Below are 18,994 nucleotides of genomic sequence, written 5' to 3'. Positions count from 1 at the left end.
GCTCCACAACTTCTAAATTTAGCTTTCTAATTTTAAAATTGCAAATGGTGAACTCCCTGACACCTTGCGGAGGATCAAAGTCTTTAAGAATGCTCCCCGAAGAGAGCATTTGGAGGAAGAAACATAAATCAGGGGCGCCTGCCACCCTCCCCCTCCCGCCTGGAGTCTGGCCTCGGAGGCCTGGGCTGAGAAGCTGAGCAGCGGGGTCGGGCTGGGGAGCCCTAATGTCCTTCTGCCTCGGAGGGTCAGAGCTTCACGGTGGTCCCAGGCCACCAAAACAGAACAGAAACGGACTCTTGGCTGGTGTCTCAAGCGAAGCTGAGAGGCTAAGGGCCGGCTCAGCCCTTTCCCTGCCTTCCCCGCTTGTGCCATCAGGCCGTTACAGATAAGGAAACTGAGGCTCAGAGATGCAAAGCACTGCGAAGGCCCCAAGTGACCAGGGATGGGCCTGGCATCCGCACAGGTCCCCGGGCTCCAAATCCCACAGGACTGCCGGCAGCAGGTGTGTGCCCACACGGGAGAAGTTGGGCCACCAGGTGACTGGGCAGGTGTGTGCCCACACGGGAGGGGTCGGGCCACCAGGTGACTGGGCAGGGTGTCCCAGCCTGGCTGAGCACAGTCCATCAGCAAGGCTCACATTTGGTTTGAGGTGACGCCAGCATTTCTTCCTCACAGGGAGGAGGCCACTGTAGACCCATGAGGAAGGTGGAAACCCCAGGGCATCTGGACTCTAGGGTCTGGGCTGGCAGTGGGACAGGGAGATGGGAGCGCCAGCTGAGAGGTGCACTGAGAACGCACAGCCTCCCTCCCTGCCCTGTGTCAGGTTCATTCATGCATCCACACATCCGTCATTCATTCGACAACCAGGTGCTGGGGACCTGCTCAGGGCCCTGGTGAAGGTCTTTGCCGGGCTCCCGGATCCTGTGGGAGCTCATGGCTCTCCGGTACTCTGCAGTGGAAGCCACATGGCTCCCAGGGGGGCTGCCAATCCTCGGCCCACGCAGCGTGGTCCTCGAACACAGTCAAACCTTCCTGAACTACGCTGGCTCATTTCCTGCCCCCAGGGCCCAGCCAGTGGTCAGTGAAGCCCCCAGCCAGCCTTGTGCACCTGCTGCACACAGGCCCTTCAGGAGCTGCACGGCCAGGCCCCGTGCCCACATGCCCACACATGGCTGTGGCTTACTCGTTCTCCCTTTGCAAAAGGAGAAACCAAGGCTCCCAGCAGCTGAGCAGCTTAAGGTCACGCCCACTTCCCATGCCTGGACACCCTCCTCTCCAGCCCGAGATCTGTCTCCTCCAGGGAGCCTCCCAAGACCCCAGTGGGCCCCACCCTGGCCTGTCAGCAGGTTCTAGGGCTTTGGAGCTGCTCAGTTTGGTTCTGGTGAGGGTCAGGCTCATGGACCTCAGGGACAGGCACTGGGCCCCCTCTAGCCTGGCTCCCTGAGGCCCCACGAGGCTGCTCCTCCACCTCGCCCTATGGGGCAGATGTCTGTGCACGGGCAGCACATATGCCTGGCCAGCAGTGGGCGACCGCGCCCCAGAGGGCCCGGGGCCTTGGTGGACCCAGGAGCCAGCTGCCAGCATGTGAGGAGGGCGTGAGGGGCCGGCCCTGTGAGGCTGGCCAGGCCTGCCATGCTCTGTGGGGCTCCTGAGGGTAGACTGAGACCCAGAGCCCCCGCAACTCCCTCACCAGGACCAGCAGGCAGGGCAGCCCCCATCTCGGGCCCCTGCGGTTCTGTGGCTCCGAGCTCTGCCGGAGAAGGGAGGCACAGTGTGCCGCTCACACACGCCTATTGCTGAAACAGTCAAGAAACAGCAAAGCACTCGCGTTTATTGACACCACTGGCCAGTGTTTTCACAGTCTCACAGCCCTGAGAGACACAGCCCGCGTCCCCACTGCACAAACGAGAAAACCGAGGGTCACGGGTCTGACTCCGCCACCGCCAGCACGGGGTAAGCCCAGCGACAGGAGACTAGTGCCAGATCTTGACGTCCCCTCCCCAGGAGCAGGTGGCAAGGACGGAGGGCAGCACGGGGTGGAAGGTGGTGCCCACACAGGCCTGCGTGTGCCCCTGCAGCGTGCACGCCCGGCTGGCGGTGCGGAAGCTGTACATCAGGACTCGGCCGTCGGCGCTGCCCGTCACCAGCAGGTCACCACCTGGGGAACACTCGCAGCCCACAGAGTAGCCTTCCACCTGCAGGGGGAGACACAGAGGGTGAGCGCATGCCTGCTCCCAGAGACTACCTGTGAGGAGGGGGGTGTCCATTCTCCAGGGGGCAGGCGGAGGCCCAGAGTCCCAGAGCCCAAAGCCGCACTGAGGAGGCCATGGGGTCCTGGCTCAGGCCTGCTTCATGAGGCCAATTGGGTGGAATCCCGGGGGCTCAGCTCCAGCACGGTGGTGGGGTCTGGCCTCTCTGACCATCACCGAGTCCCCTTGCATCCCCGCAAGGCCAGCCCAGTGGGCAAAGGGGCAGATGCAGAAATGGCCCCACCCCTGCGACCTGTCTGTGTGACCTGACTAACCGGGCACAGCAGTCCTGCCTGGGAGCAGGGCCTGGGCTGGGACCGGCTGGCCTGGCCACGAGCAGACCCAGACCGCACGGCCAACAGAAAGCAGAAGCCACCCAGATGGGGGTTGGGACTCCCGGGCCCAGCGTCTGGCAGGATGCCCTAGGGCCACGCTCAGCGCCCGGCCTGGGCCGGAGCCGGGTACCTTGTGCCCTTCGTAACGCCGCCTCCTGCTCATCCGGTAGGGCCACACGGCCGAGAAGAGTGCCAGGTAGTTGCCGTTGGTCTGCGCCAGGAACACGGGCTCCTTTGGGTGCAAGGCGAGGCTGGGGCAGGTGTACCTCTCCTGAGGGGCAGCAAGGCCACAGAGGGGTCAGAGCAGGCCCCCCGGGCCCCCTGCCTCCCACAGACACACGCCCGCTCACGGCTGGTGTGAGTGTTCTGTCGCTGCTGTAACAGACTGCCACAGACACGGTGCCTTCAAACAACACAGACTTCCACACGCGTGCAGGGGGTCGGAGCTGACGCAGCTCACTGGGTATGTCAAAGTGTCCTGGGGCTGAGGAGGGCCCCACTCTGCCTGTCCCAGCTCTTCCCTGCGGTAGGCTGGAAAATGGCCCCCCGCATGCCGCACACACTACCTGACACAGCCAGGACGGGTCCTTAAGGTATATTAAGGATCTTGGTACGAGAGTACCCCACACAAGGGTTCTTCAAAAAGTTTGTGAGAAAGTGGAATTAAAGCTCAAGTCCAGGGGCTAACAGGTGGCATGGTGGTTGGGGCGCTGGACTCCCACGTGGCTGAGCGCGGTTCGGGTCTGGACCTGGAGGCTTACTTTCTCACCTCCCTCTCTTTCTCTGTGCCTCTCTCTGGTACGTGCACATGACCTATAGCAAAACTTAAAATAATACTAATCATTTTTTTTATTTCTAAAATTACAAGTTCATTCTGGTGCAAAAATGTTGCATTCCAGGGGCTGGAGGGCTGTAGAGCAGAAAAGCGTGGAGCCCTGTGTAGCCATTCTGCGTGGAAGCTCAAGGTTCAAGTCTGGAGCCCCCTCTAGAGCACCAGGCACGTGTGTGCCCACCAGCTGGGGCTGACTGATGCTGGGAGTGGTTGCAACATCAGGGCCCTGTTGGGGTGCTGCTCCCCTTCTCTCCGGAAGAAATAACAAAATAAAACCAGAAGCCCACACACGGCTTTCCATACTACGCATACCCCGACCACTGTGAAGGCCTCACGCGTCATCCTACGCACACTAGAGCACCCCTGGGGGGAGAGCCGAGGAAGGCTCGACACCAGAGATGGTCAGGCCAAGACAGCCGGAGACAAGGCATCGCCGGGCTGTGTACCCACCAAGCGAGCAGTCGCTGACTGTGGGGCTGATGCCTGTGCTCAGCTTCCCGCTCCCACGGCGGCCCAGGCAAAGCCCTAGCCCAGCCCGACTCCCCCGGAGCAAACTCACACCGTGCCCAGCACACAAGGAGAGTCTGAGGGTTCTCGTCGATGGGCATGTGGGCACAGGAGGCACCCAGAGAACTCCCTGCGCTGGGCGCCCGAGCGGCTGCACTCTGAGCTCCGGCAGGATGCTGCAGGGCAGGGCACCCCTCGCCCACACAGGAAGGGGTCCTCAGTGCCAGCACAAGGTGCCCATTGGCCTCACCACCCGGCCCTCTGCTGGGGCTTCTGGAGGCAGGTCACTCTCAGGGGTCAGGAAAGACCCCTGCTCCAGTGGGGTGGGGCAGGACAGGGCTCTGCGATGTCACATCGGGGCAGGGCTAGATGCAGGGGTAACCTCTTGAGCAGACCCCTGGGCACCCTGTGGGCTGTGGCAGAAAGCCCTACAGGGAGCGTCTGAAGGCCAGTGCTCAGGGCCCCTAGGACGAGGTGGAGACACAGGTGCTGCACTCTCTGCTATAGGGCGTGTGCGCTCACCAGAGAGACGGAGAGACAGCGGGAAATCCCCCGGGGACAGCCACGCTGCCTTCTCTGTTCTCCTCTCGGAGTCTCAGGCACACATGCACGTGCTCTGCGTGATTTTCAAACTGCTGGTTCCAGGACTCGAACTGCGAGTCTGCCATGTGGGTCCAGCGCCTTACCTCCACTGGAGGCACTGCTGGCCTGGGCTCTGCATTCTTCATCCAGGGAGGGAGCATGAGAGAGACTGGGCACAGCTCAGGTGGCGATGGAGGCCGGGGACTGTGTTAGCACCAGGGCCTGCTTGAGCCTGGCCCCGAGCTCCACCCCTCATGAGCTTCCCTCTCTCCCCAGCCTCAGAACTCTCTAGGAGGTGGGGGTTTCACTACCCTTACCTTCTAGTGAGGGAGAGTCAAAGAGGCTGAGGGCTAGGCCCCCGCCCTCAGGGCTCCCATCACATCACCTGGAGGAGCCACTGCGGAGGGAGGGCGCGGGTGGGAGGTCGGGGGAAGCCGGGCCTCAGCCTGTGCCTCTCCTGTGACCTGGTCTGGGCTGCCCCCCCACACTCTCGCCCTCCTGTGTGAGGACTCTCCGTGCACACAGGGCCTGGACTGGACCCTTGCCTACCCCCATCTTGAGACTCCAGGGCACTGAAGCCCTTCCAGGAAGGGCCCCAGGACCCACAGACCGAGGTCCCGGGGATGCAGCCTGCAGCAGAAATGAGAGCAACGCCTGCCAGGGTTTCTCACATGGAAGATCTGGTTGGAGATCTTGGCGGAGGTCCGGAAGTCCCAGGCGATAATGGTACGGTCGGCAGAGTCCCGCGTGGAAGCATCTGTGCTACTCAGGAACTCGGAGCCCTCCTGGAGGAAGAGGATGTCCAGGGTCTGCTGGACGGTCGCCTTGTAGCCTCTCACCACCTGCAAGAGTGGCGCTGGTCACACTGTGGGCCTGGGTGCCCAGGCGGGCGGGCATGGGGGAGGCTGCGCGGGCCACACGCATGGCTCCCAGGAGCAGGGCTGCCCTGCCTGCCAGCACCAAGTCGGCCTGCTCCGTCCTCCCAGGGCAGCCCGGCCAGCCACGGCCCAAATCTCAGAGTGGAGCAGGGGGAAGCCAGGAGCAGAGGGGCAGGGCTCTGCGCAAGGCCTGGGGCCTGGAAGGGGATCACACAGACTATAATCCCAGTTACCAGGATCACAGTGGGCTCCAATACTGCCTCCCCTTCTCCACCCATGGCTCAAGTGGGGAGCAGAGAGTCCAGGGGATGAAGGTGCAGGGAGCATACACGTGAGCACTGGTGGCCACCTCAGTGACACAGACGCTGGGCATCCCGTCCCAGAGGACAGCCACCAGGCCGAACTAGCCCAGTCCAAAAGGGAACCTCCAACGTGTGCAGGCCCCGAGGGGTAGGTGGGAACCTGTCCTTGCAGAAAGTGGAAGACCACTTATGACACATTTAGGGGTGAAGAAAACCACCTGACGCTCCCAAAATCGGCTCCCGCTCAGCCCATCTACAAGCCTGGTTACCCCGGGCGGCTGCTGGCTCATCCAAAGGTGTACTGTCACCTTCCTTGGGTCGCCCCCACTTCCAACACGCATGGGGTGGATGTGCAGGCTACACCCCGCTCCTGGCCCAGCTGCAGATTCGCATGTACTGGGAAGGTCCCCTCCCTCCCGGGGCCTGGTTTCTGAGTCATAACTGTGACAGGCCTTGATGGGCCCTAAGAACTGTGGATCATCAGAAAAAGGAAGGACTAGGGCGTGTACTCGGCTCCCCCGCCACACCCAGCCCTGCATCCAGACCCAAGGGAAAGGAAGAGGAGACGCTGCCCCGGGCTCCCATGGGACCTTGCTCCCCAAGCGGCCCTGTGGGCACTTGCCTGCACACAGGACGACTCCACCACACACCTCCTGGGTGGCCCCCAGCCAGCGCTGGGCCTGCGCACCATCATCAGCAGGTGTACAGATGAACGCAGGGAAGAAATGGATAACAAGGGCCAAGGAAGTCACGTTCAAATGCAGCAGCCCTGGGCATCTGCTTCCCAGCACACTGTGGCCCTGCCTTGGCCCCGGGACATGGAGACAAAGGAAGCTGGTCCAGGGTAGGGCAGGTAGTCTGGCCATGTCCGAGGCTGGCCGCAGCCTCTCCTGGCCCTGGGTGAGGTCTCGGGACCAGGGCCTGATGGCCTCGCGGTGGCTGCATGGCTCTGGACGAGCAGCACGCCTCTCTGTTCTTCAGTCTACACGCCTGCAAAGCAGGGCGACATAGGACCTCCCACTGGGGGGAAAGCAGAGGCTCGCGGAGGCTCACACCAGCAAGCACCCACACACAGCAGGTGGCCATGAGCCTCCCAGGCAAGCCAGAACAGGGTGGGGGGCTCGTGGGCAAGTCTCTTCCCCCGATGTCAGTTCCTTCTTCCTGAGAATGAACACATTTGGTCCCTTCAGACACGGAGATGCAAGGAGCGTGCACATAAAGGCAAGCCGGAGTGGGGCAGCGGGCCCATTCCGGTGGTGGGAACTCACTCGAAGGTAGCCTAGCAACAGGAATGTGGTCAACCAGGGTGCCCTGCTGGTACTCCCAAAGGGAGCCAAAATGTACACGAAAAATCGTGAATATGAGAAGAAAACGTGACTTCTCAACAACCTGGACGGGGCAAGCCTTCCTTGTCATGACGCCAAAGCCAGAAGCAACATGAGATTAGAAGAGAAAAGGATAAATATGACTACATGGAAATAATAACTTTTGAAAAAAGGTTTGCATGGCAGAAAACAAGTAAATAAATCATAAATAAGTAAAGTACAAAAAGACCAATGGGAAAAATAGTTGCAACTTACACTGGAGGCAAAGGTTATTGCTTACTCTACATAGTTTCTAAAAATAGGTGAGAAAGGCCCAGGCTCTTCAGGAACATGGACAGGAAAGTGACAGAGCACGTGGAAAAGGAGACGTCCACCTCGCTCACAACAGGAACGACTCAGACCTCGGCTACGCAGGGACACTGCATCGTACCCATCGAATTCGCAAAACCCAAGTGTCTGACAACACCCTGTCAGGTGGCTCCGGGGGTGTTAGGTGTCTGCCTGCTGGTGCCAGAAATGCAGAACGGTCCAATCCCTGGGGAGAGGATTCTGCAGCTTCAAGCAGAGTACCATATGGGCTGTTACTCGGGGAGCCGGAGAGCCGCCTGACCCAGCACCCGCACTTCCAGGAACGGATCCCAGAGTTCCACTGACAGAGACACAAGCACTGGTACCACTGAAAGCCGCACTATGTGGAGATAGATGTAAAAAGCTGGGCCAGACAGTAGTGCAGTGGTCAAATGCCACATTCTGTAAGGAAATCCTCCACAGGAAAGCTCCCGGTTCAAGCCCAGACACCTCCCTGAGTAGCCGGTGCACATGTGTGCCCACGATCCAGGGCTAAGACTAGGGCAGAGTGTGGAGTCAGGACCCTGTTGGGGGTGCTTGCTCTCTCTCTTTAGTTCATGGAAGAAATAAAGTACAAGTAAAACAATAACATTAAAAACGGAAAACAACCCAATGCTCATCAAGAAAGGCCTGGCTGAATAAACTCGTCTGTCCACACTCCGAAATACTATGTAACTGTAGAGAAGCATGAGAAGTATCTCCCTATTCATGGGTGAGCTCCAGGATTCAAATTGTTCAGTGAAAAAATGTCAAGTGAGAGAAAAAAACTGCGAAGAAAATATTGAGTCATCAGAAAAGTCATGACGAATTAAAATATAATAATCATAAATAAAATGAAATAAAGTAATTCCAAAGAAAAAAATAGAAGAAGAAGAAAGGGTTCAGGCAGTAGTGTGGTGGTTAGCGGCACTGGACTCCCACATGGCCGACTGCAGTTCGAGTCTAGGACCTGGCAGCTTGCTTCCTTTCCTTCTCTCTAGACAAATTAAAAAATAATAATAAGAAGAAATAAAATTAAACTAAATAATTCTAAAAAAAATTAAAAATCATGACACATTTCTATATAGAAAAATACATCATGACTTTTCTGATGACCCAAGAGAAGAAAGGAGATATAAATATAAATGGGTGTATTTGCTTACCAAAAAAAAAGATAGAGCCAGAAACTAAAATAAGTAAATAAGTAAGGTTGCTTCTAGAGGAAAGGAGGGGACAGAGAGAGGAGACAGGTAAAAGGCAGAACTTAGACAATACTTTAAATACACCTTGCTCTATAGATCTGACTCCAGGATAGGGTTCACACATTTTTCTGTAAAAAGCCAGCCAGTTAATATTTTAGGTTTTGTGAGCCACCTACAGTCACTCTTGCATACTGTCCCTCACATCGCACGCGCGTGTGTGTGTGTCTGTATGCATGCATGTATGTACATGCACATGTCAAAGCTAGTTAATAATGCGAAATCCATTCCTAGCCCAAGGAACATATAAAAACGGTTGCAGGCCAGACTGGGCCCATGAAGTATAGCTGGCCAACTCTTTCTCTAGATCCATGTACTTATTTTATTAAATGATACAACAAAATTAACTAAAAAAGCAAATTCTAAAATATGGAAGTAAAATTAGGCTGATGAAATGAACTGTGTATTGATTTGGTAGCTTAACCACACAAATAAGATTTCTTTTAAGAGACTTTAAAGCACAGTAATTTAATGGTAGATACTTAGTTGAATATATATCATTAACAGGAAAAAGGTAATGTCATAGTAGATCCTACGCACTAGATGTATATTGCAGAAAAAGAACTACAAGACTCTTTAACTGTTTTTAGTCATTTTGTTACTAGAGTCAATAAATACAAAAAAATATTGTTTTAAGGCACATAAGGATACAAACTTTCAGTGTAAAAGAGATTAATATGCATAATATATTTTTATAATATATATAACAAAAAAGGGGAAAAAATAAGGTCCTGGAATCCTTAATTAGAATTAGAAAAATCAGTATAAACAACAATGTAGTTTGCCTTACCAACAAAAACGTTTCCTGGCTCTATCCACAGAAGGAATATAGAAATAACAAGCACCCTCAGCACTGGACCACTTTACCCTAGCCAAACCTACTAAAAGTAATGGAGATGATAAGCCAGGATGTTACGAGCTATTCTAACTCCACAACATGTATTAAGTTGAAGAAAGACTGTCCTTGGTAAGTAGAGGCCTGGAAGATAACTGTACTTCCAGGGATGAAGTCTGAAACATTTGAGACTAAATTTAAAAACACATTAGGTGGACTTAACAGATGAGACACTGACAAAGAAAACCCTACTGAACTCTAATTCACAGCTATTAAAATTATTCAACATGGAAAACAGCAGATGACGTAGTAGTTACATTCCTGGACTCCCACATGGCAGACCACGGTTTGAGTCCCAGACCCAGCAGCTTGAAACTCATGCTGGGTACACGCGCATGTGTGCCCAAAATCCAAAGAGGAGACTGGAGAAGGGATTGTGGCGTGGCCATTTCCCCAGGGGGTGATTTCTTGCTTTCTGTCTCTCTGTCTCTCCAGTGAATGCATGCATCCTATAGCAAAAATCTCTCTCAAAAAAAAAAAAAAATTGGGGGACCAGCAGTTAGCGTAATGGCTATGTTGCTGGACTCCCATGTAGTCAACTGCGGTTCACGTCCCGGACCCGGTGGCTTAAAACTCATGCCAGGTGTGTGTGCATGCGTGCCCAAGATCCCGAGAGGAGAACGGAGGAGAAGGGATTGTGGTGTGGCTATCCCCCCTGGGGGGTGATTTCTCACGTTCTGTCTCTCTGTCTCTCTCTGTCTCTCTCTGTCTGGTGAGCGCACACGCCCTATAGCAAAAACCTCTCCAAAAAAAAAAAAAAGATATTCAATGTGTGCCAGAGCAAAAAAGGACTGAATGTTAAAAATGAACAAAATCTAATGTAAAACCTACTCTCTCTCTCCTATAAATAACAACAAATAACTCTGGGCAAAACTCGAAAAGCAACTATCTGTAGACTTTGAGAAGCAGTAATAACAGGTGGGCTGGGGACAGAAGCTCAAATGTGAAGACAGACCAGTATGGCAAATGAGAGTCCTGGTTTGTTTTTGTTTTTGTCTATAACTCTGGATGTGGACCCACTGACTGACTGAAATAAAAAACCACACAGCAGCCTCCCAAAATATTCAGACAAGTGGAGGATAGATTTTGTCACAGAATGACCAGAAACAACCGCAGAGGCACAAGAAACATGAGAAATCAAGAAAATATCTCTCCCCTAAGGGAAAAGAACAGTCCCTCGTCATCCACAGATAGTACAGTAGATCTCGTGGAAATGTCTGGTAGAGAATTCAGAATATTCATAGTGACAAAACTAAATGACATGCAAGAGCTGAGAGATAATGAACCCCAGAAGATGCAGGAGAAAAGAGACGACGAATTCCAGGAAGTGAGGAAGTTCTTCCATGACCTGAAAGAGGAAATACACACCATAAAAAAGAATCAAATGGAGCTATTAGAGATGAAGGCTGCCATTCAGGAAATCAAAACCTCCCTCAAAAGTATTAAAAGCAGATTAGTCCATGCAGAAAATTTAATCTCGTATGTTGAAGGCAAAACCTCTGATCTAGGAAAAAACAACCAAAAAACTGAGAGAATAACCCCCCAAAAATAGAATACTATACGAGAAATACTAGACATCATTAAATGCCCAAACATCCGGATAATCCGTATCCTGGAAGGTGAGGAAACTAATCAGGGCATTGATAATCTATTCCATGAAATCTTGGAAGAAAAATTTCCAAATCTAGAGAGGCTTTTAAATATCCAGTCTCAAGAAATACAAAGGACCCCTAATAGAATCAAGCCAAGAAAATCTTCTCCAAGGCACATCATAGCCAGACTGGCCAATCTACAGACAAAGACAAGATACTAAAATTGTCAAGAGAGAAATGTCAAGTTACTTATAAAGATTATCCAATCAGGCTAATCTCAGACCTCTCATCAGAAACAATGTAAGCAAGGAAAGAATGGGAAAATATATTCAAAGTATTAAGTGAAAAACAGTTTCAACCAAGAATACTATATCCGTCAAGATTATCTTTCATATGGAAAGAAAAGATAAAAGCATTCTCAGATAAACAAGACCTGAGAGAATTTGCCAATAGCAGACCCACTCTTCAAGAAATTCTGAAAGGTGTGTTCTACCAGGAAAACTAAAGACACATACAGAAGTAAGAGAACAAAAGGCAACCAAGAAAATGACCAATTTAATGCTAGGGACAAGAAATATCAATAATAACATTGAACATTAACTTCCAGGAAAGATTGGACTGCAGTAACACTGCTTATTCAACAGAAGAGTGTTTGAACAGAAGACTAAAATCACAAAAGAGAATTTTATGACTTTTGAGGAAAACATTACTCATTTTCTTTTTTTTAATATGCTTTGTTTTCCCAATTTAAACATTTTACTTTCTTTTAAATTGTTGATAGGTTCAGCAATTTGTTAAAATATTTTTCTCGTTTATTTCTTTAAATGGAAACAAACTTTTCTTCCTTCTTGACCCCTCTTGAATTGGAAATATTTGGGAGTATTCTTATTTTTTGGCAGAAGGGTTATTTGCCCAAGTTCAATAATACTTGTTGCATTGAATCAGAAATTGGAAATACTCATCATTGGACAGGGCTTTGATTGAAATGTCATACCTGAAGATTAACTGTGTGCTGGGCATTTGCTTTTCAACAATTTGAGTAGTTGATATGTAAATATTATTTCAAAAAATATTTAAAACCATATTGTCTCTGTTGCTATAGATATAGTTACAAACAAAATTATAAGAAATATTTTGAACATTATCTTTAAAATTCAGTAGTTTGAAATTTTGGAAGCTGTTTATTAACTGTCAAGAACTATGGAGTATGAGCAAAAATTTTTTGATATATAAAGTAAATGTTGGTGGAAAAATGTAAAAATAAATAAATAAATAAATGGGGAAAAATAATTAAAAAAGAAACCACACAATGGCCATAAACAGCAAAAATTCTGAAAAAACTCCATCATTCTAGCCAAATGGCCGATCTGCAAAAACAGAGATGAGTGGAGCCTTCAGGACCCATAGGGTAATGTTAAAGGCTTAAATACCTTTGTTAATGGAGTTCCTGAAAGAGAGAGGGGAAATAGCAGTACAGAAAAAGAGATAGTGACTGAAATTTATTCAAATTTGATGAAAGGCATGAATTTACAGTCAGGAGGTTCTGCAAGTCACAAAGAAGATAAACTCAAAGAAAACTAAGCCCTGACAAATCACAGTGAAACTGCTAAAAAGCTCCCCCCAAAAGTCTTGGAAGCACACAGGAAAAAAAGTGAAGAATGACATACAAGAGAAACCCGATTTTAAAAGCTATAGATTTCTTGGGGTCGGCAGGGGGTGCAGAGGTTAGGGGCACTGGACTTCCACATGGCTGACCATGGTTCTAGTCCTGGGCCTGGTAGCTTGCTTTTTCTCTCTCTTTCTCTCTCTCTTCCTCTTTGGTAATTAGAATAAGTAAATAAAGCTAAATAAAACAAAACAAAATAATAATAATAAAACTATAGATTTCTCATTGGAAACTATGGAGGTTAGGAAGCAGTGGAACATTTTGAAACTGATGAAAGAAAGGAGGGTCTGCTCACAATCTTATAGACAGCAAAAATAACCTTCAGGAATGAAGGTGAAACAAGACTTTCACAAATGAAGAAAAACTAAACAAATTTGTTGTTACAGATCTACTCCATCTAAAACAAAGGCTAAAGAACTTTTTTAAGTTGAAGGGAAATAATACCACCGGAAAATTTCTCTCTCTCTTCCTCTTTGGTAATTAAAATAAGTAAATAAAGCTAAATAAAACAAAACAAAATAATAATAATAAAACTATAGATTTCTCATTGGAAACTATGGAGGTTAGGAAGCAGTGGAACATTTTGAAACTGATGAAAGAAAGGAGGGTCTGCTCACAATCTTATAGACAGCAAAAATAACCTTCAGGAATGAAGGTGAAACAAGACTTTCACAAATGAAGAAAAACTAAACAAATTTGTTGTTACAGATCTACTCCATCTAAAACAAAGGCTAAAGAACTTTTTTAAGTTGAAGGGAAATAATACCACCGGAAAACCTAGAACTTCAGGATGAAGGATGACAAAAGAAAATGCTAACTGATTAGGTAAATATATATATATATTTTTTTTTTTTAAATGTTCCCACTGAAGTTATATGAAATATGTGTAACTATTGAAAGTAAAAATTGTAAAACTGTCAGGGAGGAAAGTCTTCAATGTATGTAGACATAACCCATGTTACAAATATAATATAAAGGATGGAGGATAAAAGACTTACCTGGAGATAAAAATTATATGTTTTATATTAACAATAAATAGAGTTGTTGTTTTTTTTTTAAAGAGGCTTTTGTTTTAGGATATGTGCACTCGCCAGAGAGAAAGACATAGTGAGAGAGAACAGAGAAATCACCCCCAGAGGGGATGGCCATGCCACAATCCCTTTTCCTCTAGTCTCCTCTCAGAATATTGGGTACATACACACGCACACACGCCTGGTGTGATTTTTTTTAAGCTATCAGGTCCAGGACTTGAACCATGGTTGGCCATGTGGGAATTCAGCAATGTAACTGCTCTGCCATCTGCTGATCCCAACAATAAATAGAATTGCTAAAAAAAAAAAAAAAAAAAAAAAAAACTAAGTATGTATATTCAATTCCTCAGAGCAAGTTAAAAGTATAAACGACTTGCAGGCTGTACGGCAGACCCATGATTCATCCCCTCCCCACCTCGTCTTTGAACTCTCAGGTGTGTTGGTTGGGACTTTGAGAAGACCTTGTGCCCCTCCCAGCCCCATCCAGACATCTATCCAACACAGGGAGAATGAGTTGCAAAGAGACTGTGGCTTAGCCCCTGCCACACATCTCTCAATTCTAAGACTTCAGCATTTTTTGAAGTGTGCTGCGCGATCTCTACTATCTTCCTGAGTTAAAGCTCAGCAGCTCAGTCTCAGGCACACCTGTTCTCTATACACTGGGAGATCTCTGAATCACCCAAGACCAGAGACAACAGTGTAGGTTGCTGGTGAGCATCAGGGAGATCGAGAAGCAGACAGGTCGCCAGTCACCTATTCCTGCATGCCTTTGAATGCTCAGAATTAACTTGAAGAATTTAGGAAGGAACATATAAATCACCAGATGACTACAAACCATGACAGAGGCACAAGAAATATGAGCAACAGAGAAAATATCTCTCCCCAAGGGAAAACATCAATTCCTCTTCATCCACAGACAACACAATGGAATTTGGGGAAATGTTGGATAAACAATTCAGAATATTTACGGTAACAAAACTAAATGAGATGCAAGAAAATAGAGACAACAAGCTCCAAGAGATGAGAAAGTCCTTTCATGACTTGAAAGAAGAAATAGACATCATAAAAAAGGAATCAAATGGAATTGTTAGAGATGAAGACTGTGATACGGGAGATTTAATCCTCCCTCAAAAGTATTAAAAGCAGATTAGATCGCAGAGAAGATCAAATCTTGAATGTAGAAAACAAAACCTCTGACCTAGAAAAATTATCAAAAAGATTGAGAAAACAACCCCAAAAAATGAGGACAATATATGAGAAATACTAGATACCATTAAGTGCTCAAACATCTGGATAACTTGTATCCCAGAAGGTGAAGAAAATGAGGGCATTGATAATTTATTCCATGAAATCCTGGAAGAAAACTTTCCAAACCTAGAGAGACATTCAAAGAAATACAGACCCAAGAAATACAAAGGACTCCAAACAGAATTAACCCAATAAGATCTTCTCCAAGGCATATTATAGCCAGATTGACCAAAATCACAGACAAACACAAGATATTAAAATTGGCAAGAGAGAAACGTTAAATTACTTACAAAGATGATCTCATCAGGTTAACATTGGTCTTCTTGTCAGAAACAATGCAGGCAAGGAAAGAATGGGGACATAAAGTCAGTGTTAAATAAAAAACAATTTCAACCAAGATGACTATACCTGGCAAGATCATCCTTTATATGAAAAAAAAAAAAAAAGATAAAACCATTCTTGGATAAACAAACAAAACCTGAAAGAATTTACAAATTCTATACCAGCTCTTCAAGAAGTTCTAAAGGGAGTGCTATACCAGGAAAACTAAAGTCAGATAGACAGATATAAGAGAACAAAAAATGAAGAAGAAAATGGAAATGGCTCACTTAATGATAGGAACATGTATGGAAATATTGATAACAATGAACATTAATGGATTAAATTCTCCGATCAAGAGACACAGACTGGCTGAATGGATTTAAAAAAACAAAAACAAAAACAAAAAAACAGAAACCCTCTATTTGTTGTGGAGGAGTCCGACCCGGTAGGGCCCTAGGATCTGTTTTGAGCCTTTGACCTTTTGAGCAAAGCTTGGGTCAAATCAGCACATTGGCAAGGCCACTGCTGTACACCTCCTGACCTATGAGCAAAGCTTGGCTCGACTCAACATGTTGGCAAGGCCACTTGTTGTACGCTCCAGAGACTGTGGTAGCCTTGCTGGGAAGCAGCCTCCCCTCTGACTCCCTGATATACTACTATAAAAGAATTACATAGCTCTCTTATACATCCTGAGTATATGATAAGATGTCCCAAAAAGTCCCCCAACCTCTCCCCTTTGCCCTGACCACCTGCCTGTTTTAAGCCAAAATTAACATATGTTAGGTTAAGTTAGTATAAGCCAAATTAGCGTTGGTGGCCTATGTAGACTAAGTTAGTTTAAGGCTAGTTTTATGTAAATACCCCTTGTTAAAGCTGCAGGCCAAAGTTAACTTATGTTAGGCCAAGTTAGCATATCCACCCATGACAGGGACTTAAAGATAAAGCACAAGAATTCACTGATTAACAGACAAAGAATTCAGCAAATAAAATACAGTGACCCGTGGGTTAATAGAGGAAGGACAGATCTGGCTAACAGTGACAGAATAAACACACCTGAAGGCTCCAGGAGGAAGAGTAACTATCTTAGCTGGAAGTTCTTATCTGGTTCGAGCAAGCAACAGATAGTCCCTAACTACAAACAGTTTTCCCCCTGTATGCTGTTAACTATGAAAAACTGCTAATAAAACATCCTGCGTTGTCTCCTGAGCTACAAAATCACCTTCCTTTCCCATATGGGCAATAGGCTCACCCCCTTTAGCTGTAATATAGATATTCCACATATTAACTGTGTCTTTACTTAACAAGACAAGATTTCTATCTAGGCCTTTGTAACCAGCAATGCTGCTGCCCTGGCACGGGACTGAAGTTATCAAGCTGACCTGGGACTGAAGTTATCAAGCTTCCTGCAAGCCCCTTCGTCAAAAGACCCTGTCTGGTAATCATGCACCAAATAGACTCCTTTGTTCTGAGAACTGTGTTTGGCTTCACCTGTTCAAACAGGACAGGCATTGTGCTTTATGATTATTGTTTCTGTGCCTTGAATCCTCCGTTTCATAGAGTAAATCTTTTATTTCCCCATCGCCTTCCTGTGTATGAGTCTCAATCCACCCTGGCTGGAGCAGGCCCCTGGTACTGTTGCCTACAAGAAACACATCTTATGGATAAAGACAGACATAGACTAAAAGTGAAGGGCTGGAAAAATGTATTCCATGCAAACAGAAATCAAAAAAGGGCTGTGTTGCATACTGATTTCAGACAAAATAGGCTTTAAGACAAAAACTGTAAGAAGAGACAAAGAAGGGCATTACATAATAGTAAATGGGTTAATTCAGCAAAAAGACATAACGCTTATAAATATCTATGCACCCAACTCAGGACCACCTAAATATGTGAAGGAAAGACTGCTAGAACTAAAAGGAGAGATAGGTTGCAACACTATAATTGTTGGAGATCTCAACAATATCATAAATCAAACGGACTTGACAGAACTTTCCACCCTAAGACTACAAAATATACATTTTTCTCACCCCCGCATGGAACCTTTTCAAAGACTGACCATATGATAGAGCACAAATCAAGCCTTTACAGATTCAAAGGCATAGAAACGATATCCAGCATTTTCTCTGACCATGATGGAATTAAACTTGATATTAATTTCAGGAAAAATCCTTGAAAATACACAAACACATGGAAACTAAACAACCTTCCTCTGAATGACTCTCAACTACTGAAGAAATTAAATATGAAATAAAAATATTTATGGAAATAAGTGAAAGTGAGTACACAAGTTTCCATAATCTATGGGACACCGCAAAAGTGGTCATAAGCAGGCAATTCATTCCAATTAGGTACACATAAGAAAAAGATGGAAAGGTGGCAATTAGACAACCTAACATTATGCCTCAAGGAATTGGAAAAACAACAACAACAACAACAACATGCCAGGAGAAAATAAATAATAAAGATTCAAGCAGAAATAAATGAAATAGTAAATAAACAAACTCTACAGAAAATAGATGAAAGCAAAAGTTGGTTCTTTGAAAAGATTAACAAGATCGACACACCACTGACTAGACTGATAAAGAAGAAAGAAACCAGATAAATCAAATACGTAATGAAACCAGTAATATCACAAAAGACAAAATAGAAATACAAAGACATCATTAGAGGATACTATGAGCGACCTTATGCCAGCAAACAAGAACATGGAGGAGATGGACAAATTCCTGAATACATATATTCTACCAAGATTGAATCAGGAGGACATAGAAAGCCTGAATAGATCCATAACAAGCAATGAGATTGGATCAGTAATAAATAACCTCCCAACAAAGAAAAGCCCAGGTCCTGATGGTTTCATTTCTGAATTCTACAAAACTTTTAAAGAAGAGCTAAAACCCATTCTATTCAATTTCTAAAGATCGAAAAGGAAGGAAACTTCCCAAATTCATTATATGAAGCCTCCATTATCTTCATTCCAAAAACGAATAAACACATGACAAAAAAGGAAAATACAGACCGATACCTATAATGAATATAGATGCAAAAATTTTCAACAAGATACTTGCTAATAGTATGTAACAACATACAAAAAAGATTATTCATCACAACCAGGTAGGCTTTATTTCAAGGATGCATGGGTGGTTCAACATATGCAAGATCATAAACATAATATACCATATTAACAGAAAGAAAAGATAAAAATCATATAATCATTTCAATTAATGCAGAGAAAGCATTCAACAAAATACAACATCCCTTCATGATTAAGACTCTTAGCAAGATTGGCATAGAAGGGTCATTTCTCAACACAATAAATGTCATATGTGAAGAATCCTATCTCGGGACCAGCAGTTAGGATAATGGCTATGCCGCTGGACTCCCATGTAGTTGACCGCGGTTCGCGTCCCGGACCTGGTGGCTTAAAACTCACACTGGGCGCGTGTGTGTGCATGCCCAAGATCCCAAGAGGAGAATGGAGGAGAAGGGATTGCGGCGTGGCCATCCTCCCTGGGGGGTGATTTCTCACTTTCTGTCTGTCTCTGTCTGACTGGTGAGCACACGCGCCCTATAGCGACAACCTCTCCAAAAAAAAAAAAAAGAAGAAGAATCCTATCGCTAACATTATACTGAACAGGGAAAAGC

At 46.9% G+C, this 18,994-nt stretch overlaps 1 protein-coding gene across 1 annotated transcript in view; it reads right to left on the bottom strand.

Moving 5' to 3' along the window:
• Positions 1-1,810: 1,810 nt before the first annotated feature.
• Positions 1,811-18,994, bottom strand: part of WDR25 (WD repeat domain 25) — a gene marked incomplete in the record, with an annotated part of 166,459 nt that continues 149,275 nt past the window's right edge. The window contains 3 exon segments of the mRNA XM_027776370.1: positions 1,811-2,195; positions 2,715-2,855; positions 5,177-5,347. Of these exon segments, the coding sequence (XP_027632171.1) occupies positions 1,974-2,195; positions 2,715-2,855; positions 5,177-5,347 (534 nt within the window).

This window comes from Tupaia chinensis, unplaced genomic scaffold (genome assembly GCF_000334495.1).
Source record: "Tupaia chinensis unplaced genomic scaffold, TupChi_1.0 Scaffold000671_1, whole genome shotgun sequence".
Classification (NCBI taxonomy): Eukaryota; Metazoa; Chordata; class Mammalia; order Scandentia; family Tupaiidae; genus Tupaia; species Tupaia belangeri.
This window is presented reverse-complemented; position numbering and strand designations above follow the sequence as displayed.